The 25,010-nt window shown below is 38.2% G+C and overlaps 4 protein-coding genes across 5 annotated transcripts; all 4 read left to right on the plus strand.

The window, feature by feature from the left end:
- The first annotated feature begins 2,090 nt into the window (after positions 1-2,090).
- On the plus strand, positions 2,091-7,472 carry LOC136264284 (uncharacterized). The gene is made up of 9 exons (XM_066058988.1): positions 2,091-2,455; positions 2,591-2,858; positions 3,226-4,777; positions 4,878-4,955; positions 5,015-5,065; positions 5,142-5,213; positions 5,278-5,528; positions 5,592-5,705; positions 5,762-7,472. Exons 1-9 carry the CDS (start codon positions 2,247-2,249, stop codon positions 6,158-6,160), a joined length of 2,994 nt encoding a protein of 997 aa, XP_065915060.1. The 5' UTR covers positions 2,091-2,246; the 3' UTR covers positions 6,161-7,472.
- A 731-nt stretch (positions 7,473-8,203) lies between these two features.
- LOC136264712 (uncharacterized) lies at positions 8,204-10,493 on the plus strand. Its single transcript, XM_066059489.1, has 5 exons — positions 8,204-8,225; positions 8,344-8,481; positions 10,143-10,186; positions 10,239-10,375; positions 10,445-10,493. The coding sequence occupies exons 1-5, from the start codon at positions 8,204-8,206 to the stop codon at positions 10,449-10,451; spliced, it is 348 nt and encodes a 115-aa protein (XP_065915561.1). The 3' UTR covers positions 10,452-10,493.
- A 2,595-nt stretch (positions 10,494-13,088) lies between these two features.
- LOC136262875 (uncharacterized) lies at positions 13,089-16,154 on the plus strand. 2 transcript variants are annotated; one of them, XR_010704355.1, is made up of 7 exons: positions 13,089-13,201; positions 13,253-13,337; positions 13,933-13,999; positions 14,060-14,104; positions 14,188-14,401; positions 14,455-14,521; positions 16,001-16,154. XR_010704355.1 is itself a non-coding variant. In XM_066057303.1 (6 exons), the coding sequence occupies exons 3-5, from the start codon at positions 13,934-13,936 to the stop codon at positions 14,374-14,376; spliced, it is 300 nt and encodes a 99-aa protein (XP_065913375.1). In that variant the 5' UTR covers positions 13,089-13,201; positions 13,253-13,337; position 13,933; the 3' UTR covers positions 14,377-14,401; positions 16,001-16,154. The 2 variants fall into 2 exon arrangements, 1 of the variants encoding a protein (XP_065913375.1); XM_066057303.1 differs by lacking the exon at positions 14,455-14,521.
- A 2,452-nt stretch (positions 16,155-18,606) lies between these two features.
- LOC136262817 (uncharacterized) lies at positions 18,607-24,697 on the plus strand. The gene is made up of 17 exons (XM_066057229.1): positions 18,607-18,696; positions 18,743-19,091; positions 19,213-19,350; positions 20,645-20,688; positions 20,736-20,872; positions 20,916-20,998; positions 21,351-21,519; positions 21,839-21,959; positions 22,529-22,627; positions 22,984-23,187; positions 23,280-23,482; positions 23,535-23,618; positions 23,926-23,992; positions 24,040-24,084; positions 24,178-24,372; positions 24,422-24,496; positions 24,546-24,697. The coding sequence occupies exons 2-17, from the start codon at positions 18,860-18,862 to the stop codon at positions 24,606-24,608; spliced, it is 1,959 nt and encodes a 652-aa protein (XP_065913301.1). The 5' UTR covers positions 18,607-18,696; positions 18,743-18,859; the 3' UTR covers positions 24,609-24,697.
- Positions 24,698-25,010: the final 313 nt, after the last annotated feature.

Below are 25,010 nucleotides of genomic sequence, written 5' to 3' on the forward strand. Positions count from 1 at the left end.
GAGCCCTTACTTGGCGAAAGATATTGATCTCCTAGAGAAAGTACAGAGACGTGCCACCAAGTTATTACCTAGTTTATTTGATTTACCATACGAAACTCGTCTAGAGCGACTTGGTTTATATTCACTGTATTGTAGACGTCAAAGGGGAGATCTAATTGAGACCTACAAGATATTGAATGGTTACTATGACATCAACCCTACCTCATTTTTCACTTTGAGTAATACGGATACCACCAGAGGTCACCACCGTAAACTCTTTAAATTTCGATCTCGGCTGCTAGTGAGGCATAATTTTTTCACCAACAGAGTAGTTAATTTGTGGAATTCTCTTCCAGCAGATGTTATTTCTGCACCAACCGTGGCATTGTTTAAGAAGAATCTTGATGATTTATGGAGAACAACAATTAAGATATGGGCACTCTCAAAGGCCTGCGGCCTAGCTTGACAGTCTTGTACTGCCAAGCAATTTTTGTCCATTAATAATAATAATAATAATAAGCTATTATTGTCGTGACCTTTTTTTTTTTTTTTTTTTTTGCTCTTCAACTTTTTTCAGCAAGGTGCCCCCCCGTCTTTCCAGACTCTGGATCCGCCCCTGTCTTTCTACATGCGACCATAGATAATATACCTAGTGTCAGGTATATTATCTATGATGCGCGAGATGATGCGACATGACGCCTCGTCGCGTACTGGGCTGAGAACCAATTTCTCTACCAAGGCGTTTCCTGAGAGCATAGTAGGCGATAAAATCAACCCGAAAGATTGGAACACTTTTGGTAAGCTCAGTAGCAATTGATCAAAAGTAATAGTTCGAGGAATAGCTGCTATTAAACTGCTGGCGACGCATTGGATATTGGCAGTTGCTATTCGCACGGTCACGTGTGAATAGCATAGAGCTATTCGCACGGTCACGTGTGAATAGCATAGAGCTATTCGCACGGTCACGTGCAAATAGCACGGAGCTATTCGTACGTGACCGTGCAAATAGCACAGATCCTCGCTCAGAGCTATGTATTCGCAAGGTTAATAAAAGAAGACAGATGCAGTTGGCATGTGTGTACACAAAGATCCTTTACTATGGCATACATCTTCGGGGTGTGTACGTGCATGCGGGAAGTACAATGCACGTCACCGAATTTGGTCGTGTGAGTCCAAGAATACACCATGCATGCACACGCATTAATGTGTTTTCTCTGCTATGGACTGCTAGCTGTGGGTTGTGTACTTACATATTATAGCCACCGTTGTAAAATATGCAAGCATGTCTCTGTTAGACCCAACTGCATGGATGGTAAAATGTACGCAGCCATGAAGTTCATAATCAGTTAGTCAGAGTTTATAAACTGATATGGTAAAATTAATAAGTAGAGATTTACAAAATAGCACATATTGTAAAGTAGCAGATTAATTAGATCAAAATAATCCAATAGGAGTCATGGAGTCTGAGTCAAAAACATTGCCAAGTGCATCCTCGCATCCCTTTAGTTACAAAACCACATTTCTCCAGCAGCATTCATCCTCTTGGCCTGTTCCAAAGTGTTGCGAACGCAAGAGTGATGCTATCCTACAGTAAACAAAGAAATTTATCAAGCATAGACAAGGCTTAATTTTACCTTAATTCCATCACATAGCTACATCACTTTCATTGTTTCTCCAGTAGAACAAGTAGCATCCCCTTGTTTAGTTATTGAACTGTGGCTAGGGGGTCTACAACTCCGAGGAATATGAATGGACAGAATTCAGTTCTAAAATTGGAAAAATTTTCTGTAAGCAAGAGTCAGCACCAGGATTCACTGGGCATTAATTGTAAAATCACAATGTCAAGACAACTGAGCCTATAATGTGATAGCAAAAGTGACACACACCAGGGCAAATCCATGCAGACTTTTGGAAAGGGGGTCAAAATGGCATGCTACATTGTCTGGTTTGGTAAGGTCACAGCCAGCTGACAATAGCTGCCCACCTCACCAACCACGCATTTATAGCTGATAAAGTACATAAAAATAAATAGTTCACTACACATCTGTTCTAATAGGGAATTGGTAAAACCGGGAGGGGAGCGGGAGCGGGAGATTGCTTGGTAAAATCGGGAATCGGGAGATCACGTGCGACTTCTCCTAAATATCTCACTTGTAATCACGTGCAAACTAAATCTCTCACTTGCTACGAACGGCAGGCGTGATTTTGCAAGTATAGCGTTGCAAGTATAGAGTTGCACGTAGCTATAGTGCGGCCGCGCATGCACAATGGAGGAAGATGTGCTATGTGTTCCTGCAGTAGAAGACGCTGTCAATAACTTGACATCTGCGGAGGCGCATAATTACTTCTCGAAAGCTATCAGTGGAAAGCTACAGATTAGTGTAGATCCTCCTGTTCAGCCAAAAGGCGGCAGCTTGTATATCTACAACCTTGGGCCTGATTCGGACAAATGGGAACAAGAGAAGAAAAAGCTAAGGTTAGGTCTAGATATTAAAGAGTATAGTTACAATATAGCTAGCTAGCTTGTCTCAGTTTAACAAAACAAGTTTACATAACTATATTTCTAGAGTCATACAGTAATTAAATAAATTGTACATTGCAATTATTATAGGTGCGATCAATACAGATGGGTACATGTAGGATCTTACAGTGTCAAACATGGAGGATGTGAATTCAAGAAAAAAAGTAGTACCATTGATCTTGATTCTGTGGATAAAAAGGGTGATAACCGATTCAGAAGATTTGAGTTCTGGGGTATCGGGCAACATTTTATGCTACACTACGTTGGGGATGACACCTTATATCAAGGATTTAGCCATCGGAACAGTAAGAATAATTCCAAGTCTTTTGTGAGATCAGCACCACATTTGAAGGATAAGGTGAGCAAAAAAAGTCTTGTGAATCAACTCACATTTATAAGTTATAGTAGTTTGCATTGTAAAGACCGTCTGAGTGTAATGTGCATAGTATAATTGATAAGGTATATAGCTATACCTATCAATAGCTATATACCTTATAGGTTTGGTATATGTATATGTTACCAAACCTATAAAGGAGGCAACATGGACATATAAAATTTGCCTACCTTTTATGACACATAAATTTCTGCAAGAAGGTTATGTCATGAAATTCCAGTACTTTTACAAATTTGAATGGCCTATGTTATAGAATGCAAATGTTATTTGAGTGGTGAGATTTGATTTAAAGACAAAACGTGCGTATGATCATATGCAATATGCTTTTTAGATATTACAGAAAGATTCAATGAAGCCACATCGAACTGTTTATCAAGAATTAGTCAATGAAAGCAGCGGTGGACCTCGACATGCAGTGCTCACACCTAGAGATCAAAATCAAGTTAGAAATTTTCGTAAGGAAGTGGATAGACATACCAGACTATCTCATGACGCAATGTTTAACACGTACCACTTGTGTCATCAACTAAAGTTTAACAATCGAAAAGGTGAACCCCTTGATTTCATACGAAAATTCTCTGTGCACCCTAATGTAATTGTCCAAATGATTGGACAGCCAATAATCGAAGAGCTAGAAACTGCTTTGAAATTATCCACAGAACCTGTGACGCTTCATTATGACACTGTGTTTAATATGGGTGATTTCTACTTGTCGACCCTTATCTTCAAACACACAATGTTTAAAAACTCTCCTGTTCTGCCATTCGGATTTCTAGTCCATACCAGACGCTACCAAGTAGACCATATGCAGTTCATGGAAGCAATTCGTCAGTTGTCTCCAATTTTAGCATCAAAAAGGATAATAATTGTATCAGACAGAGAATTCAATTTCTCATCAGTGTTCCCACTAGCCCAACAAGTTTATTGCTGGAACCACCTAGAACAAGATCTTCACTATTACCTCAAACAAAAAGCCAATTGTAATGCTGGTGAAATAAGCTACTTTGCTAATGTACTGAAGGAATTGATGCAACAAACCACAGAAACAGAATTTGATAATTGTTGGGATGAATTTAAAATGGAAGGTCCTTTTCAATCCAAAGCATTAGTTCGTAACTATTTTGAGAAAAATCTGCTGCCCATTTTCAAAGAGACTTCGTCAATATGGGTACTAAAATCTGCTGGTGTAGTGAACCCACACAATGGAATTACCAATAATGCATCAGAATCCATGAATGCTGTGCTGCACAGACTTCAGAACTGGAAACAAGTGCCACTTGATATTATTTGTTACTCATTATTTCAAATGTGCTGTTATTATCACCGGGAAATTGTGCGAGGTTCACATCAATGTGGTTCGTGGCAACTGAAAGACGAGTTTTTGTTTTGTCAACGAGATCCCTCGTTGATGCCTATTTTACCGAAAGTGGTTAACCTTGTAGCTAGAGCTAAGGGTGACATTTATTGTCAATTGAATAATGGCAATGAAACCAGTTCTACAGAGACCGGATATGAGAATAGAAATGCTGCTGATGTGACAACTAACAGACCACCAAATAGCCAACTTGGACTAGCTTATCAAGCTATACAGAATAAGCAAGTTTCATTAGTAAATTCTGGCTGTTGGATGGTTATGGGCACAGATGGTACTACACCATATGCAGTCAGACTTTATCCAAAAGAGAGTTGCTCTTGTCCAGCTTCAGGTGTCTGCTATCATATTCTTGCTTGCAAAATAATGATTGGGCAGAATGTTGATGCTTTCTCAAACCCAAACATGACCTTGCTACAGCAAAAAATCAGAAGAAAAAACAAAGAGCGACCATCTGGAAGGAAACCACCCAGAGTAAAGGACTGTTGTCCAACAGAGGAAATAAAACAAGGTAAAGCTATAGAAGCATATTAATTTAATAATGTAGCAATTGGAACTTTAATGTGCTTATTTGCTATGAATTCAATTTTTAAGTATCTATGATTTTACAGAAGAACCAGAAGACTTAGAAGAAAAAGCTGTTGAAGGAGTTGCTGATGACCAAGATTTTGTTAGCATCAAAGAAGAACGTACGTATACAGTTGATACTATTTTATGTTGCTATATTTAGTGACTTTTCTATTTATAGGCACAGAAAACAAATCTCATTCTCGTTCCCAGAAATGGAAGCATCCTAACAGTAAGTGTACTTGTTTATGTGCACAAAACAGTACTTAACAACTACACATGTTATTTATTAATGTTTATACATGCAGGCCAGCTGAATACAGACAATAGTTGTTGCAATGGAGAACAGATGTCATGTGCTCCTAAAAAGAAATTGAAGAGTGAGACATGCTAAAAATTTTGTAGCACTTTTACGTTAAATTTTGTACATGCAAATTTTATTAGGTGCCACAACCCTTGTACATCAGACAGATTCAAGTCCACCTCAAGAGGCCTGTGTACCAAATCATCCACTAACTCAGTTTCTGCTAGAATTAAAGGAAAAGGCCAGCAGTAGTGCTAAAATAAGGAGATGTGAAAGAAGAGTCAAGTTTTTAAATGAAGAATTTTGTTGGGACCGATTCTTATCTGAGTTAAATGTTATCTGTCAAGATATTCTCCTGTACAATTATGTTTTGCAACCAAGCATTGACAAGGTAGGTAATTATATCTTCATTCATATAATATGTAGCCTCTGTTAAAATTTATCATTCCTTTAGGAAGTTACTGATCTTGACATTGGAAAGATTGCAGTACTTCAGACGAAAAGGAGTAATCAAATAGCCTTTTTGAGACGTTTAAACGATATGGAAGATAAAACACCAAGAGTAGAGGTATTATATAACAATATCCATGCATAGATAGCGTTTACTGCAATGTATTTTTGTAGGTTGTATCAAGTTACAGTGACCCTGATTATGCAGAACTAAACTATCATGCAGGAACTGCCACTCGTTCAAACATTGGAGTTGTGAATACCATTCATGTTGGAGTGCAAAGCAGTAAAGAGAATGCAAAAGCCGAGATTATAACTGCAGTTTTGCTCCTGCACATTTGCAAACAACCGGATACGGATTTGGGAAAACTGCGCATTGATTTGGTTAAAGGTTTGCCACAGTTATTTTCAGTATTGCAACAAGATGATACTGGAACAGTCAATGGCATTTCACAAGTTAAAAAGGACTATCGCGGGAAAGCAGAAGAGATGGTTCAGCTGTTTTGCAACATCTGCCGCGCTATATGGCAATTCACAGCGAGAATTCAACATGTACAACTGTTCAAAGTGTGACAACTGGTTCCATAAGTATTGTTTGAGTGCATGTGACATTACCATACCCAAACGGAATGCCGATTTTTTTTGCAGTGCATGTACTGTACCAGAATCTCTTCCATGGATGCACAATGAATACACCAACACTTGCACTTCTGATAACTTCCTGACAATATTGTCACTCCACTGCAAACAGTACAAATCTTTCTTGGATACCTTTGGTGACAGTGAAGCTGAGAACTCTCTCAAAGCAGCAATTGTATTGATGAATAAAGGAAAGCTGGATGAAGGAAAAACACTATTTTTGCATTTGCTTCAATCAAGATTAAATCTTACAATTTCTCAGGAGAATAATTTGAAATATGATTGTTTTGGTGGTGAGAATAATAGGTGTCTTTGCTTGTTCACACATATCTGGAAACTGGTAATTAAACTTAAATGTACCTCTGAGCATTGCCCTAATCATAACACGGAGGTAACAAAATACCCTTCTACGTTTTCCTTCAGCTCTGGATTAGATAACTTTAATGAAATTTTTCCTATAGCTGGAGATATGGTTGGTTACTGTGGTGCAGAATTTCATTGCCAACCACCAAATGAATCTCTCCATGCAGTTACTGACCGATTAAATTTAACTGGCAGAAACAGAGAAACATTTTATGAGTGCCGTGGTGTACCACAGGTAATGGCATCGTCATTTCTTAATCGAGTGCCTTGGATGATCCCGATTGATATCCAGTCCTTGACTGGTAGATCAATATTGACAATTCCAAAAGTTTTAACTATATATGGTCATGGATATCAACTAGCTGGCTGCAGTGTTTGTAATGACAATCATTTTACTGCAGTTTGCTTCTGGTATGGTCAAACATTATATTATGATGGCATGAGAAGCCACAGGATTCAACCTTTTAAACTTAATGATTTCCAGAACAAAACTGGGTCATATGCATATTACTTTAGGCAGCTTTGATTTTACATACTGTATGTTGTAGCTAATTAACACTTTATGATTTATTAATGTGTTTTGTATACTCAGAGAATAATTATGCTTGGTGTACTGTACTTCAGTCTATCCATTGAAAGTCTGCTGGCAATGATGGGAAGTCTAATCACGTTTAGTTGAATGGATTTTAGATTGGTAGGGTGCATGAACTTTAGTATAGACTGGGGCAGAACCATGTAGCTAGGACTGGAGGCCTGTTGCTCATCATTCATTATTGTAAGACAATCCAATATGCCAAATAACTGCTGCATGTATTCACTGAAATTACCTTTCAGAAATTTTATGTCCACTAAAATAGCCACTTTGTGAATTACTGTGCTAAAAACCCACACAATACAATTTTATGCATTCACTGCTAATAACTATAAAGCTCTAATGAAAGCCTTTAATATACGGCCATCATGCAAACTTTATCTAGCTATAGCTATTTTTCCCCTCAAGCTCATAATTTACTAGTTTATATTAGTTTCTTCGTCACAGCACTGCAGGCGCTCTAGCTACGTATGTGTGTTACTTGTGACAGCAAAGATTGACACGTGATCTCCCGATTCCCGGTTCCTGATTTTACCAAGCAATCTCCCGCTCCCGCTCCCCTCCCGGTTTTACCAATACCGTTCTAATACTGTGACTGCTTTATTAGAGTGACTGCTCTATTAGAGTATCTCGATCTTGGCCGGTATACTAAAAATGTTTGGAGGGGGTCGGGAGCTCCCTTTGCCCCCCCTGTATCCGCCCCTGTCCTCCCTGTATTCCCCACGGCCGTTCCGGCACCCTTAAATACAGTCCAAACATTTTCCTCCGTGTGCGCAAACAAAATCTATACCTCAAATCTTCATTGTATACTTTCCGGATGGTGCACGTTTTGCTGCTGAATCCATTGCCGGATCTTGATTGATGTTGATCGTTGAACGTTTAATTGGACGAATTCCATTCTTTCAAAGCTCTTTAAGATCATCGTAACTCTCGAATTCGCCTCCTATACAAAACATCGGGCATGTGACGAAAGAACACAGAGAAAGAAAAATCCCGCTCAAAGCCACGTGTAGTTTTCGGAGATGAATGAACCGTGTACTATCCGTAAAATAATAACATCACGTGACTGCCGTGCGAATAGCACGACGCTATTAGTACGTGACCGTGCGAATAGCCACTCCGTTGGATATTTAGGACCGGAATTTCGTTGACATTTTTGTAGATGGGTCTTCACCATTTCCGTTCATCATAACATACTTCCCTGAAGAAATAGATGATTCTAACCTCCCTCCACACTGGAACATTGCAGAGTCACTGCAGCTGGAGACTAGCCCCACCCTCCTTTATGATGTGGAAACTGGTGAGCTATTTGGGCACATTGAGAGCCGCCATTACAGTGGAACTTGACAAAATCAGTCACATACTGGCCAAACTTGGCTGCATAAATTTCTCACCGCATACTTAAAGGGATTTAAATTTTACAAAGATAGCTAGCTATACTGGTGATAGCTGAGACAGCTAGGTTTCATTGCAGTAGCTATAAAGAATACTGTCCGGTGTTACCACTGAATTAAATGGAATTTGTGAATCCGGCATTAATATTCACAGCAATGTTACAGATTCTCCTTGCAGGGCCGCCCAGAGAAATTAAGGGGCCCAGGGCAAAGAGTTAAAGTGGGGCCCCAGGGGCAAGGAGGTTTCCATTCTGAATCACAAATTCACCCAAGCTGTAAGTTGAAGACCAAAAAAAAGTGGTCATTACATGCTGACAATGACAATAGCTACCCCTCACCAACCATATCTTCTTGTTTATAAACTTGCTACACTGCTCCTCTGAAGAATACTGTGACTGCTCTATTAAAGTATATTGATCTTTTAAACAAGTATTGGCCCCTTTCAGGCTGCGGCCCAGGGTAAAATGCCCCCAGCCAGTTCCCCAACCCCCCCGTGGTCGGCCCTGTCTCCATGAGTCATGAAATGGATGCATGCTATACCTTCATAGTCACTAAAGAACATATGAAAAAGCAGCTTTAACAGGCACCAAGAGTAAATAATGGAAGAGAGAGTATCCAACTGCCATATACTGCATCAAAAATGAGCACATCAAGTAGAGAAGCCATCCTGTAGTGCTTTCAAAGGCAGTGTTGAATGAAGTAATAAACACCTTCTAGCTCAGACTGTTTGACTTCAAATCATGCCTGGACACTTCAAACAGTCTGAGCTAGCAGGTGTTTATTACTTCATTCAACACTGCCTTTGAAAGCACTACAGGATGGCTTCTCTACTTGATGTGCTCATTTTTGATGCAGTATATGGCAGTTGGATACTCTCTCTTCCATTATTTACTCTTGCAGGCACTGATATGTATTAACGAAAGTTTAGAATTGGTTGCTAATGTAATTTAAACCATTTTTAATGGGACATCATTTACTGTGAAAACTCACTAAGAGGGTGGTGTTAATTGCTCATGCCCATAGCTGGTACATCATATTGGGCATAACAACCATACTGTTAAGGTGGCTTCAGAGCTCAAACTCACAACACAACATTGCCTGTGAATTGGTTATATACAACATAATTTATTGTGTTCAATTACAAAATCAGGCTGTTTGTTCAGTAGAAACCGGCCTCGACTTCAATATCACCGTCTAGCTAGCCAATGTATGCCCCAAGCTTGGACATATGCAAAACCATGCACCCTCTTGGCAAGTTTTCCTATATTACATGTCCCGCTAGAATGCTTTCAATTCTAACCTTTAAAAAGCTGCTTTTTCACATTTTGTCCAGTGACCTCATGCATGGTTTTATAATTTTATCCATATTCCATATAATCATCCCAAGTGTGCAATAACAAGATCAAGAAAGTTTGTCCTGTGACTGTCTATTAATATCTGATGAATTGTGGATACACATTTCATTTTGTGTTTGGCAAGCTTGTTTGGTAAATGACCTACGTACCCTTGATGCATCCACTGTGCTTAATAGAGCATGTGGCTCATCCTTGTGTTATGTTCTACACAGGTAAATTTGTGGCTCATTTTGCAGAACTTGACAGATCTATGGAAGTGAGTATATATGGGCCATATTTATATATCTACTATTTCTCATATCCATTAGGGTGCAAAGAAACATGCTTTGACCAGTTGGCCTGCCCAACGTTTAAGGAATTATGCTCGCTATATTATTGCTATTAGAAACCTGCACACAACTGGTGGTGACTTGGTGAAGCCATCAGAGATATTCTTGAGTTTACGGTAAGCAATGGTTTTATTAAAGAGTATAGTTTTGTTGCCATAGTGATAATAAGACTACTACTAATCCAGATATTGAGGAAAGGAGAAAGTTATTTGAAGGGATTTTTCCCCCCTTGAAGCTCATGGTGGTGAGTATTGTAACTATACAGCCAGCTATAGTGTATTTATGGCATGTGCTAATTAACTAGAAACTTAGGTACTCTTGAAATTGCTAGCCATGAACTAGTGTGTGTGGGTGTACGTGAATCATTAAACCCATCAATGTCAATGTCAATGTCAATTCAATGAATTATAATTAACAAGGATACACGTGACCAAAATTTTGAAAAACATCCTTTTGAGCACATGCAAAAGTTGCAACATTTTTTAAAATGCTTTTTTTTTTGCACATTTGGTTAAAGCAACTTTAAACCTTCTTGCTGTGAAGTTTCACAACCAAAGCTTCTTTTTTGTTAGGGGATATGGATGATTTTATCAGACCATGTAGTAATTTCACAATGTGTGGGACACCTGGTAATTTGTTCAGGTGATGGAACAGTTAAAACTAAGTATTTAGACAAAAAAAAACATGCTGACTATGAACACTTGATTTAACTACCAGAAGCCTCTTTGTATGTTTTTTAGATGTTAGGTAATGGAGCTATTTGTAAAAAGTTGATTTGTCACCATTTGTCACACTTAGTTAATCACTCACAAACTCAACCTATTAGTAAATTGTCCTCTGGAACCCTTCAAGATATCAGTCAGCTGAAATTTACACAATGTATGAACACCCAATGCCTGCATTTTAGCTATAAAAGAGAAAATTGACCTATGTGCCAAAAGGTATGGTTTTCCAAAATTGGGTCACATTTTATTTATAATGATCACATGAGCATCATATTTTGATTTGTACCCCCACCCCAAGTTCTATTTTTAAACAATCAGCTAACACATTAACTGTTTTGTTCTTGAGAAGTACCTCGTGGGTCACTACAGTTGGCATGGGATTTCTCCACTGCTAGTGAGCAGTGTTTAACTGATCGACTGCTACACATGAGAGATGATGCCATGAAGAGAATTGGAGACAAGGGAGAATATCGTGTGGTCCAAGTAGAGGACAACTATTCTAAAGATATCTTCAGGTGAGAGAATGATCCATTTTGTAGTAGCAAATATATAAAAATAAAAATGTACTGACTAGATAAAATTCTACCAGTCATTCACAAATACTGCATGTGTAACGAATTTGTAGATTTAATATGTAGTGATTGTTTATCGTTACACTATTGTTGTAGACAAAACTTTCAAAGTGTTTATCTACAAAATATTATCTTGCCTAGCTTACTTATATCAATTTTTCTGAAGTTACTCTTCTTTGGAGTATAATTAAACCACTGTTGACAACTAACTGCTTGTTTGTTTTCAGGAAACTGTCAACAGTGATGAAGGTGCCATACTACACTACTACAACTCATCCTGGAGCAAGACTAGTACTGGATGATCAGGGATTACCTGTCTATCAAGGATTAGCAAGTGCTACTTTTACCGTAAGGACAAGTGTACTTTGTAGTTGGTGAATGAGCAGCTTAAAAGCTTCTAGACTGTTATTTGGCCGATAAATGATTTGCCAAGCTATTTTATTTCCAAACTGATGCTGTTTAAATCACCTTACAATACTACTCCTGTTAGGTGCTGATACCACACAGTGTGGCTAATGGTACATACACAATTTCTAGTCCAATGATAATTCAGTGTGGCCATGGACTGTTTGAATCTCAGGTGAGTAGATGTATCTGGGGATAGAATGGATGGAATTTCTTTTAGGGGTAGTATTACTAAATTTTAGAGTAAATAGGAAGTTTTGATGGACATCATTTTATTTGCCAGTATTATATTATGTGCATGTTGAATTGAGCCCTGAGAAAACAGCCAAAGAAGAAAAGTAGATGCGTTCTCAAGAGAAATAGCATTTCAGCCAACCAGATGATTATAGTGATGTCAGTAAAGAAGTCAAAAGCGGACATGTGTCCATTACAAATTGAGGAAGGAGCCGTAACAAACTTTAAATATTTTTAGCCAGTGTAGTACAAGGAGCCCATAAGTGCCGCAAGGTGCTTTTGTGCCGGGCTTCTGGTACTACAAATGAGCCAAAGTTCAAGAACTTGTGTTTGAGTTATTAAATTTTTTTGAACAACATGAACATACTTATAAATGTTTATGGTTATGGCTCAATTCTTTTGTGTTTCCTAAAAACATATTATCTACTAATGCTTCGAGTACCCCTAATATTTTTAGCTACATGTTATTGCGTTTCTGTTTCTTTTTAGTCTGAAGTAACAGAGGGTTACCTACAAGAGCAGGCTAATCGTTATGGTTATGTCATGGCTGCATGTGATTGGTGGGGTATGTCGTCTGAAGATGTACCTGCCATAGTTGCCATGGCATTATACTTCCTGTCTGATTTTGCAATTATTCCTGAATGACTGAGCCAAGGTGTACTGAATGCTTTGACATTGATGAGAATTATGAAGGTAGATTTTGTCAATTACAATGATGTATTTCTTGGATATTTCATGTGTATTTGGTTAATTTAATTGTATTTCTTTAATAATTTGTGTATTTCATCAATTACTAGACCTCATTTGTACAAGACAAACATGTGATATTCAATGGCCAGTCTGTCATAGTCCCAAACCACAGTTATTACTATGGCAACTCATTGGGTGGTATTTTGGGAAGTGTTTACATGGCAACTACAACTGATGTAAAGAGAGGAACTCTGGGTGCGCCAGGTGGACCATTTGGATTACTCCTTCCTCGTAGTCAGGATTTCCAAGTGTAAATGTATTTCTGTATTAGTTCTAGATCTATTATAATGCACATGTATTTTGTTAGGTTTGAGGTTATCTTACGACTTCAATATCCTGACCCTGTACATGTTATGATATGGCTGCACTACTTCAAACTTGCAGTGGTCAAGGTACAATAAAAACTATTTATTACATGATCTGCAGTAGAAACAACCCTCAGTTCCGTAATTTTATTCTTAGGTCTAGGTCCCAAGTTGTTTGTTGCTCTGGAAGCAATTTTTGGTCCCAATGTATTTGTTAAAGAGGTTACATCATGTGTGGTAAGGCCACTCCAAATAAATTCTCAGTTTCCTGTTCACTTCCCGCATCCGTTTACTGCCAGCTCTTGCATATACTGTACAGGTTCAGTAAACTTTATCTTGTAAAGTTGTCAACTCACTTGTTGGTGTATGACCGTGTCAGCACAAATTCATGTTTGTATTATTCCTGCAACATAAAAGATCAAGGTACAAGTTGAAAAATGTTATTAGGTTGTTGCTATGGCAGCACTCAGGTAAATAATGGCTTGAAGAGCTGCTAACGTTATGATGGAACTGAACTTGTTCCCACATGCAAATGTGTCTGAGAGGATGGGAAAAGAGAATTTATTTGTAGTGGCCTAATGTGGAACCCTAGGCAAACTGATGCAATTGGGGGCCACATGCATGGACAAATATCCTTATTGAGTAATTTCACCAGTCACAAGTCATGTCACCTCCACTATAGAATGGAGCCTAATGGATACATGTCATCCATCACTGATACTCCACTTCCCAATACTCCGTCACACAGGGTGAGCTACTGTATAGTACTGCAGCAATGCGTGATGTCATATTACATCATGTGACATCAGGTGATCATGCATTATGGATTAGGGGATGCTGAAGTTAACATTTTGGTAAGGTGTTTACTTGTGTGTTTAGTAAACAAACAAAGAGTATTTAATTATACAGTAATTCATTGGTTTATTGTTAATTATAGGGCCTGTATTCTCTGGCTCGTTTAGTGGGTGCTGTTATGTTTGAAAATCATGTGTTGGAGACATTTGAATTACCCAATGGGAATACAGTGGTGGAAAAGTCGTATGGCTTTTCATTGGCAAATAATGACGATGTAATGATTAAGGAATCAGCAGCTACTGGGTTTGACCATAGATTATCTATGGTTTGACTGTGGAGTACCAGCAGAGCCTAGTGTAAGTACTGGGAGGTGCCATTAAAAAAAGCGTGTTCTGTAATAGTTTAACAGGCCACCTAGCTCTAAAACTGACACTCATGGAAGACCCAGGCACACTAAGGCAGCCATGGAACAAATGGTATGCAAATAAGTAGTGTTTTGCTCAATGCCCTACTGCCAATATCTCACCAATCACACACATGCAGTTTAGCTCCATCACAAGTTTGAGAAAGTCATAAAAACCCCTTTATGGTTTCATCATAGGAAATGTACGGTGAAAACTCTGTCACTACTAATTATCTGGTTGGCTGAAATGCTATTTCACTAGAGAAAAATCCACTTTTCTTTTTTGGCTGTACTCTCAGGGCTTAGCTAAACATGGCCACTCATACTATCAAGCCACCTCTTGAATTTTCCTTACACTAGTTTATAGTTGTTAAACAATAATACTTTTTGTAGCAGCGTTAGCAATAACAAATGATACTATATAACCTAAATATTTTGAGGGGCAACATTTTTGAGGTTGAGCAATGTAAAAGTAATAGGATTTGCAAACAACCCCATATGTAATATATGGAGGTCTAAATTTTCAAGGATAAAATTTTTTCCATTAACTCCAAACACCTCGGAAAAAGCAAAACATTCCCCCCTTGAAATGTTTAGGCTATACTGTAACTAATATAATTTCAGCAATTAAAACAATTCAAAATCTTTTTTTGTAACACTAGGAAGATCTGATTATCACTAGGAACACTAGGAAGATCTGATTATCATTTTATTTGCCAGTACAGACCTCGATTATCTGAACTAAATGGGGGGAGGGGTGTTCATATAATCGAATAGTATGTAAAATTGAACATCCATACATTATATTGCTCAACTACTCTAATAAAGCATACACTTGTTGACAAAATATTCTAATTGAGCAGTCAATTTGGTGTTCAGATAATCGAGGCTCCACTGTATTGGATATTGATATTCATCGTACAAAATGTGCCTAAAATGTGATTGTTGGTTAAGAAAATGCTTCATATGGCAAGACAATTGGATACTTGCCTAGCAAAACATTTTAACCCCTACATGCATTCTAATCCAGATAGGTTTAACTCAAAGTGCAAACTTAAGCTCACACACATTATGTGAGAAAGACACAGACACATTTGGTAGTTACAATGAAACCTGTCTAATCAAGTTACTGTCACCTGGCCATTATAAAATCCTCAAATGTGCTAAAATGACCAACTAAGAACAGAAAAAAGAGAAAATCTATGATGACTGGATTCACTGTATCTCGTGCGTGTTCTTCATCTTTACACATGCGAAAGATATTACATATTGCTCTGATATTGCTCAAATTTTATATGTAAAATGAAATGTTAACATCAAATTCCTTAACGCTATATGGCAGACATGGGTGGAAGCATTGACAAATTTAATATGGTGGGATTTTGGATTTTGGTGAGAAATTACTTTGGCAAATTTCTTTTAGCTAAACAACTTTCTGTTGAAATATCTGAATTCATTGCTAGCTTGGTTATAGTACTATATCATTGTATCCCTTGATAGTTTTATGTACTGGTAATATACATAGCTATGTCATTAATTGTTGTTTACTTAGCACACTTTCTTCCGATATGGTGAGATTCGTAACTACTGTGGAAACACTCCCTGTAGATGTTGAAATCAATGAGATGATGACTATGACATCAATTTTATACATTTTTTGATTGTACAGAAATAATTGAAATACAACTTATTTAATAATAGACAGCAGAGGCAGTAGATAGAACAGTAGTAGGTGAAAGACTGTCACTATAGTAACTTGGAATTGTTGGCATTGAGATTTGGAGGGTTACTGAAAGATTTCTTTGAAATAGAGGAAAATTTAAACTTACATGTAGGTCGGGTGTAGTAAGGCAACAGCAATGTCCCGGTAACCCACAGTTACAACACATCATATAGTATTACTGTTTCCCCTATGAGAAACTGGTTTGGGAAGCCAGCAGCATAGCTAGTGGTATCTATTGTGATGGGAATGGAAAATCATTCCTCCAGCTGGCAACCCATTGGTTCCTGTGGTAAAATGTGGTATTGGTTGACCGGGCTGTTGTTGAGCATGCTGCTTGGAATTACGGAAGGCCGTGATACAGGAGTGGCCCAGTTTGAGTTCTGGGGTACAGATGATTGGGAGAGATCATGTGAGGCAAATCAGAGTCATCCACAATTTGTGCTGTTGTTGATTCTGTTGCAACAGACCAAGTCTTCAACAGAAATGTGATTAGCTTGTTCAACAACAATATTAGAATCCTCTATATTGCGTGTGGCCATTGGAAAAGGGTATAAAAATGTCACACATATAGTAGCTAGTATTCTAGATCTGTATTCATGAGTACTCAATCATAAACACTAGAGAGCACTCAAATGGTTTAGTGCAAGATAATACACCACAAAATTTCCACATTTTTACTACTACATCCCTATCCTTGGAGAGGTAAACCCATTGTTATTAGCACTTTACTAAAGTCTTCATGCACCCAATAAAATTACTTTGCTAATTTTAGTTAACCATTTTTAGTGACACGCGTACGGTTTTATTTATACCATGTTCATTTGACAAAATGACATGGCCACTATAAAGAGGTAGCTGATAAGTAAAGTTTCATAATACATCCTATGTCACTGCTTGAAGTTTCTTAGTTTACTAGAGTGGTATATCCCCAGTATATGGAACAGTTAATTGTTTGTTATTTTAGTAGTTTTTCAGTAAACCCGCATTCACTGATGTTTTACTGAGAGTTTAAAATAATTCAGTAGTATGTGTTCCATATACTTAAAGTTACTGACATTTTACTATCAGTAGCTATAAAGTATAACTGGGTATTACTACAATAAAGCAGCTTAACAAATTAGTAAACTAAGAACCTTCAAGCAGTGTGTGTTCTTGGTAAGCTCAGTAGATGATACAATTACTGTAAGAATACAAGTTCCATCAAGTTTCGTAATAGAATGCTTTCCAATTGTTTGAGATTTCAAGACACATGACCAACTAGCTAAATGCTTGATTACCAGTGTTTTTTTATGTTACATCAATATCGCAACAGTTCTCCAGCGTACACATCACTCCACCCCCCCCCCCTCATCAGCTGTGTGTGAGAATACAAACTTTTCTGAAATCAGCAACTTGTGCCACTTCAATGGCTTCATTGTTGCACCTACAGTAGTTGCACAGAAATATTTTAAACATTGGGTGATATCACTAAATCAACCTGAAAGGATTTACATTGGGAGCAAGAGCCGGCGTAGCTCAGAAATATCCTTGACACGCTGGCTATTTTTTCCATGCCAACTGCTCCTTTCATTCTACCCTGTGGAAACACAGCCAATGGGATGTCTATTTCACCACCTTATAGTTAAGCTTGTGTGCATGTGAGTGATCTCACCAATTGCTCAACTGGAAGTGTGCTGTTTGGTGATCCTGTACATCACGTGAACACTTGAAGCGGAAACGTGAATCATTCCGCCTTCCTCTGTCAAATATATAACCATGTCAGAGAATCTCATCCACAATACCAGAGCTCAGTCTCAACTGGTGGAAATCACTTTGAGTGAGAACATAAGTGAAAATGAGTGAGATTGGTATAAAAATGAGTGAGATTATGTAGAGGGCAGGAGACTCACCTGCAGTGTGTGAATCACACTCCTAAATGTGAAGGATTTTACCTCTAGGGGGTCTCAGAGCATGGAAAAAGTTTGGATCTTAAGATGTTCTAAAAGATGTAATTTTGATCAATTCATAATTTTTGGATAAAAATCATACAGATTTTAATCACATACAGTAAGGGATTATATATTGCATAATGTATGCATGACTATTATATAATTCATTGTTTGCTGCTGTGTGCCATTAAATTCTGATGTCACTTTCTAATCTTGATTTGAGCACTGCTGCTGCAGGACTGCATTTATGGCAAGGTTCTGTTTTTGATTATAACAGATAATGACCTGAATACATACAATAACTATACAGCATGGAAATGACTTAGTATATAATAATTGCATGTTAAAAAAAAATAGTGTTAATTAGTTAGCTATAAGGTGTGTGCAATGAGTTCAATAATGGCAATGGGAGACTTTCTGTTTACATGGCTTCTGTTGATGGTTGGTGGCTGAACAACCCTAACATAAGTGAATATAATTACACTCATGAATACAAGCTGTATTAAGCGCACCATTACGAGTGATCACGTGATGCTAAGAAACGGCTGCTTTGGTTCGAGATTAACATTGCTGTAACTAAGTCAGAGAGATTAATGCGTGAGTTTAGAGGTGTTGTGAGTGAGATTTTGCTTCACTCACGCAGAATGCGTGAGAGTTGATAGCTCTACAATACATTTGCTGAAATATACCCGAGAATATACCACAATCGAAATGTGATAAACTGCAATTGTCCCGTGACTAATATCGTGGGGGTGGAGCTATGCAGTGGGTACGCTTCATACTATTGGTCGGAGTGTTTCTCGGAGTGTGCGACGCGTTAGGGGAATGTGATCCACTAGTTCCGGACTATTGTGGTCTACCACTACCTAACTCCTTCTATATGCGACACGACGCCTCCTCGCTCACCGGCCTGAGGACCAACTTCTCTACTAAGGCATTTCCTGAGAGCATAGTAGGCGATAAAATCAACCCGAAAGATTGGAACACTTTCGGTAAGCTAACTGACTACTTTAAATAGTTTTATTTTTGCTGATTAGTTAAGGTTCAGGATACTAAGTAGATAGTATCCGCGAGTATCCGACGCATCGGATATTTGGGTCACTTTTACTGTAGATGGGTCTTCACCATTTCCTTTCATCGTGACTTACTTCCCTGAAGAAATAGATGACTCTAACCTCCCTCCACACTGGAACATAGCTGAATCACTGCAGCTGGATACCAGCCCCACCCTCCTTTATGATGTGCAGACTGGTATGTCACTGCATAACACATTATGAGATATTATTGCAGCATTACAACATAACCTGTCTATAACCTACAGGCTAAGCCTTAGCTGGCATGAACAGGGTCGCCCAGAGAAATAAGGGGCCCAGGGCAAAGAGTTAAAGTGGGGCCCCAAGGGCAAGGAGGATTCCCAGTGGCAGATCTAGGATTTTTGGTTTCTGGGAGCTATATAGGTGTAGTTATTGTTTTTCATAAAGCCATTTCATTCAGTAGTGCAACATTAAGTATAAATATGTAGCTACACTATCGTGTTACCATATAATTTAGACATCAAGAAAGATAATGATTTTTCTTTGCTTTAAGTTCTCACCAGGGTCTCTTCTCTTTTATTTTCTTATTTTGAACTCACACAGAAACAAGCACCTGAAAATTTTTTTTCCAAGTGAGCAGATGAGCTGCTGTGCATTTGATCTAGTTGGCCTCAGAGATGAAAAAGAAACATTGTGTCTAAATTTTACTGTTATGATAAAGTGCTGAAGAATGGATTACTCAGCCAGCATCACTTTTAAAAGTGAAATTCTGAAAGGGGGTTTCTGTCAAAACTACCGAAACCCTACTAGATCTGCCACTGATTCCACTCTGAATCACAACTTGAGCCTAGTTGTAAGTCAAAGACCAAAAAATGTTTAAAAGGTCATTGCCAACAGTGACAATAGCTGCCCCTCATCAACTACACCTCTTATTTATATCTACATACATAGTTTGCTACACTGCTCCTCTGAAGAATACGGTGACTGCTGTATTAGAGTATATAGATCTTGATTGCTCTATTAGAGTATATCGATCTTTTAAACAAGTATTCAAGAGGCCCCTTTCAGGCTGGGGCCTGGGGCAAAATGCCCCAGTTGCCCCCCTACCCGTGGGTGGCCCTGGGCATGAATTGCTAGATCATTGTGTTAAAAGGGTTGTCCTTTGAGACAATTTCATATTTGGCCCATCTTTTTCATAACCATGTGTTGCTGTTATTGTGGTTTGGTAAATTTTTCAGTTGGGAACTTCACGTTGATGAGTGATCTGATCACTATACTATTAACTCTGTTGTTTGTTTGTAATTCAAAGATGCCAACCCAGTGCATGTATTGTAAGAAAAATTGTCATAACTACAGTTTGTCAAATTTGGCAAACCAAAGTAAGTTCAGTCACCAATAATAGCTATTATTCAACATTGAATACTATGCAGTAAATCCACCTCAAACTTCTTTATGCTAATTTGCCAATTATAAATTCATCTATCTGTTTTTTGTTGTTTTTTTCTTGGTAGGAAAATTCCTGGCACATTTTGCAGAGCTTGACAGATCTATGAAAGTAAGTGTGGGCCATATTAAATATCTACCTATTCTCATATCCATTAGGATGCAAGGAAACATGCTTTGACCATTTGGCCTAGCCAACGTTTGAGCAATAACGCTCGCTACATTGTTGCTATTAGAAACCTGCACACAACTGGTGGTGACTTGGTTAAACCATCAGAGGCATTCTTGAGTTTACGGTAAGTGATGGTTTTATTGAAGAGTATAATGTTGTTGCCATAGTGATAACAAGGCTACAACTAATCCAGATATTGAGGAAAGGAGAAAGTTGTTTGAAGAGATTTTTTCCCTCCTGGAAGCTCATAGTAAGTACCTGTACTGTCAGCCACAGTGTATGTAAGTCATATATTTTTGAGACTTAATTTTTATGGTTCCCATGGTTTTATCTACAAAAGTTTCAGTGGGCCCACAGTTGCTTTATGCTCAGATGAATACATATTTTAGCTTCAATATAATTATAATCATTACTCTTAATGAGTATAAGTTATACTACACAAAGTCTGCCAGCGGATATTGCACGACACAAAATTTTGGTGAATTTGTATGGTGAATCGAATATTATATGCCAAATTCTATACAGAGTTAAATCGCCAAATTTTTTCTCCCACTAAAATTTTGTATTGTATGACCATATATAGTATCTGTTTTGTTTTTCAGATATATCTCGAGGGTCACTACAGTTGGCATGGGATTTCTCCACTGCTAGTGAGCAGTGTTTAACTGATCGAGTGCTACACATGAGAGATGATGCCATGAAGAGGATTGGAGACAAGGGAGAATATCGTGTGGTCCGAGCACAGGACAACTATTCTAAAGATATCTTCAGGTGAGAGTGTGTAGGTGGCTTTTAAGAATCAAACTTTAAAATTGGTTATGTAGTTGATGTAAAACATGACTACTTTTAGGCAAAAATTTTCATTCTTTCATGTTGTGTATATGCTGATAATCAGGGTTCTGTGTCATTCAACTATTACAAGCTCACTCTTCAAGATTTTTGGCCGCAAAGTTTTCTATTGAAATGTCATCTATATATTTAACACCATATTTGCAAGAAATATGTTGCAGTTTTCATTGACGTAATAAACAATCGCTTTTCCTTGATGAGCCTCAGGTGATGAATAGCTTTTGTGCTTGTTTGTTTTCAGGAAATTGTCAGCAGTGATGAAGGTGCCCTACTATACTACTACAACTTATCCTGGAGCAAGACTAGTACTGGATGATCAGGGATTACCTGTCTATCAAGGATTAGCAAGTGTTACTTTTACCGTGAGAATGAAATCATTAGTGTACTGTGTAGTTGATGGTTATTGGCTGATAAGCAATATCTGTCAAGTTATTTTGGTGGAAAAAAGACAACTCATCATAGCCGTAGCAAGATATTTTTAGACAAAAGGATGCTATCAGTGGTGTGGAAAAGTACATTCACCATGCTAAGTGCAATCTCTCTAGGGCTCACTCTAGGGAGTCTGGAGACATGTTCCCACAGGACAATTTTAGCCTTTTGAGACTGCTTCTGAGGGCAATTTTACTCACTGACTGCTTTATTAGCACAACTGACTGTTCTATTAGAGTGTTTCAAACTAAAATCAGAAAATCAATAGAGGGCTCCTGCCCTCCTGCCTCCCGGGTTGGTATACCTATGAATAATTATGCTAACCTTTGAAATTCCACAGTGAAAAATATTGTGGTTTCGCCTTTAGTAACAAACTTGCAATTTCATGTTGTAGACAATTAACCATCAATGAACTTATCCAGTGAAAAAGATACACAGTAGTGACTGCCTACACATGTACGCTATCATAAACATCACATACATATTTCACTGTTCCTGTTAGGTACTGATACCTCACAGTGTGGCTAATGGTACATACAAACCCAACACAACTTCTAGTCCAATGATAGTTCAATATGGTCATGGACTGTTTGGATCTCAGGCGAGTAGATGTATCTAGTTATATGTATTTTAAGAGTTGAATTCTTAAAGGGATACTTATTTTTGCTGTTTAATTATTTTACTGGTATTGCACATGCATCTACCAACTGTTACTGTACAGCAGGAAAGTTTGGCTGGCAAGTGAGTGATGTCTCACCAAAGTTAAATCTGCCAAATTGTTCGTCCAATACAAACAAATCTGTATATTTGCCAAACTTTTCTCGCCCAAATTTTATTGCGGCAAAGTTTCCTCTGCCTAACTTTCTTGCTATATGGTAATTAGCCCCTAATGTTTTTTAGCTGTAAATATGTGCATATGTTATTATGTTGTTAATGTTTCCATGGTGAATACTCTAGTCTGAAGTAACAGAGGGTTACCTACAAGAGCAGGCTAATCGTTATGGTTACGTCATGGCTGCATGTGATTGGTGGGGTATGTCATCTGAGGATGTGCCTGCCATAGTTGCCATGACATCAGATTTCCTATCTGATTTTGCTATTATTCCTGAACGACTGAGCCAAGGTGTACTGAATGCTTTGACGTTGATGAGAATTATGAAGGTAGATTTTGCCAATTACAATGATGTATTTCTTGGATATTTCATTAGTGTATTTGGTTAATTTAATTATTTGTGTATTTCATCAATTACTAGACTTCATTTGTACAAGACAAACATGTAATATTCAATGGCCAGTCTGTCATAGTCCCAGACCACAGTTATTACTATGGCAACTCATTGGGTGGTATTTTGGGGAGTGTTTACATGGCAACTACAACTGATGTAAAGAGAGGAACTCTGGGTGTGCCAGGTGGACCATTTGGATTACTCCTTCCTCGTAGCCAGGACTTTCAAGAGTTAAGTGACCATCTTAGCTAGCTTTGTTGTAATGTACATGTGCTTTGTTAGGTTTGAGGTTATCTTACGACTTCAATATCCTGACCCTGTACATGTTATGATATGGCTGCACTACTTCAACCTGCAGTGGTCGAGGTATAGTAAACACTATATTAGCAAATTCTCTGAATGAAAGGGTCAATAGAGACAACAACCCTTGGTCTGTTCTTAGGTATGGATCCCTAGTTGTCAGAAAATGTCTGTCAATAGGTTCTTAGTCCCATTAATGAGGTTGCTATGTGAGCCGGACATCCTGTGAAATGTTCTATCATTATGTGACAAGTTCTGATATCAGTAATGTAATTATTCAAATGGGGCCATGCATGGACAAGTTTCCTGTTTATCAGGGAAATTAGATTTCAGGATGTCATGGTTTAAACGAGGTCACATGTTGCCACTACAGGACAGAGCCAAATGGCTACATGTCATCCATCACTGATAATCCACTACCCAATACTCCATCACACAGGGTGAGCTAATTAACTTAGTGATGTTATATTACATCATATGACATCAGGTGATCATGCATTATGGATTAGGTGATGCTCAAGTCAACATTCTGGTAAGATGTTTAGTTTAAATATTGTGTTTGGTAAACAAACAGTATTTAGTTTGCAAACATCATTGGTTTGTGGTAACTTCATGAACATTTCAGGGACTATATTCTCTGGCTCGCTCTGTGGGTGCAGTTATGTTTGAAAATCATGTGTTGGAGACGTTCAAACTACCCAATGGGAACACAGTAGTAGAGAAGTTGCATGGCTTTTCGTTGGTAAACAATGACAATGTATATCTGATCAAAGAATCAGCAGCTACCGGATTTGATTGTGGAGTACCAGCAGAGCCTAGCGTAAAATAATACTGTTCATGTGATGGATTTTATGTGTATTACACCACAGTACAACACGCCTCCCAGTGGTAAAACTGATACACATGAAAGACCAAGACGTACTAAGGCAGCCATGGAACAAATGGTAAAGTTTAGTGTATTATGCTTTTCTTATGTCATGGGTTATTGTTTAGCACACATTCTTCCGATATGGTGAGATTCGTAACTACTGTGGCAACACACCCTGTGGATGTTGAACATTATAAGAAGACGATTACATTTTTAATTGTACAAAAAGTGTGAACTAATTGAAATTTTTATTTATAACTTGCAGAGGTAGGTGAAAGACTGTCACTATAGTAACTTGGAATTGTTGGCATTGAGATTTGGAGGGTTACTGAATGACTGGCATGCGAATAGACAAATCATTCCTCCAGCTGGCAACCCATTAATCCCTGTATAGCAAACTGTGGTATTGGCTGACTGGGCTGTTGTTGCAGCTGGCCGTGATACAGGAATGACGTGGGTGGCCCAGTTTGGGTTCTGGGGGTGTGGATGATTATTAAAATGCATGGGAGGGGTCATGTGTGTAAAATGGCTGCCATAGGTGGGACAGCCATCCATGATTTGTGCTGTTGATGTTGTTACTGTAAGTGGAC

The sequence above is a fragment of the Dysidea avara genome, chromosome 8 (assembly GCF_963678975.1).
Source record: "Dysidea avara chromosome 8, odDysAvar1.4, whole genome shotgun sequence".
NCBI classification, from domain to species: Eukaryota; Metazoa; Porifera; class Demospongiae; order Dictyoceratida; family Dysideidae; genus Dysidea; species Dysidea avara.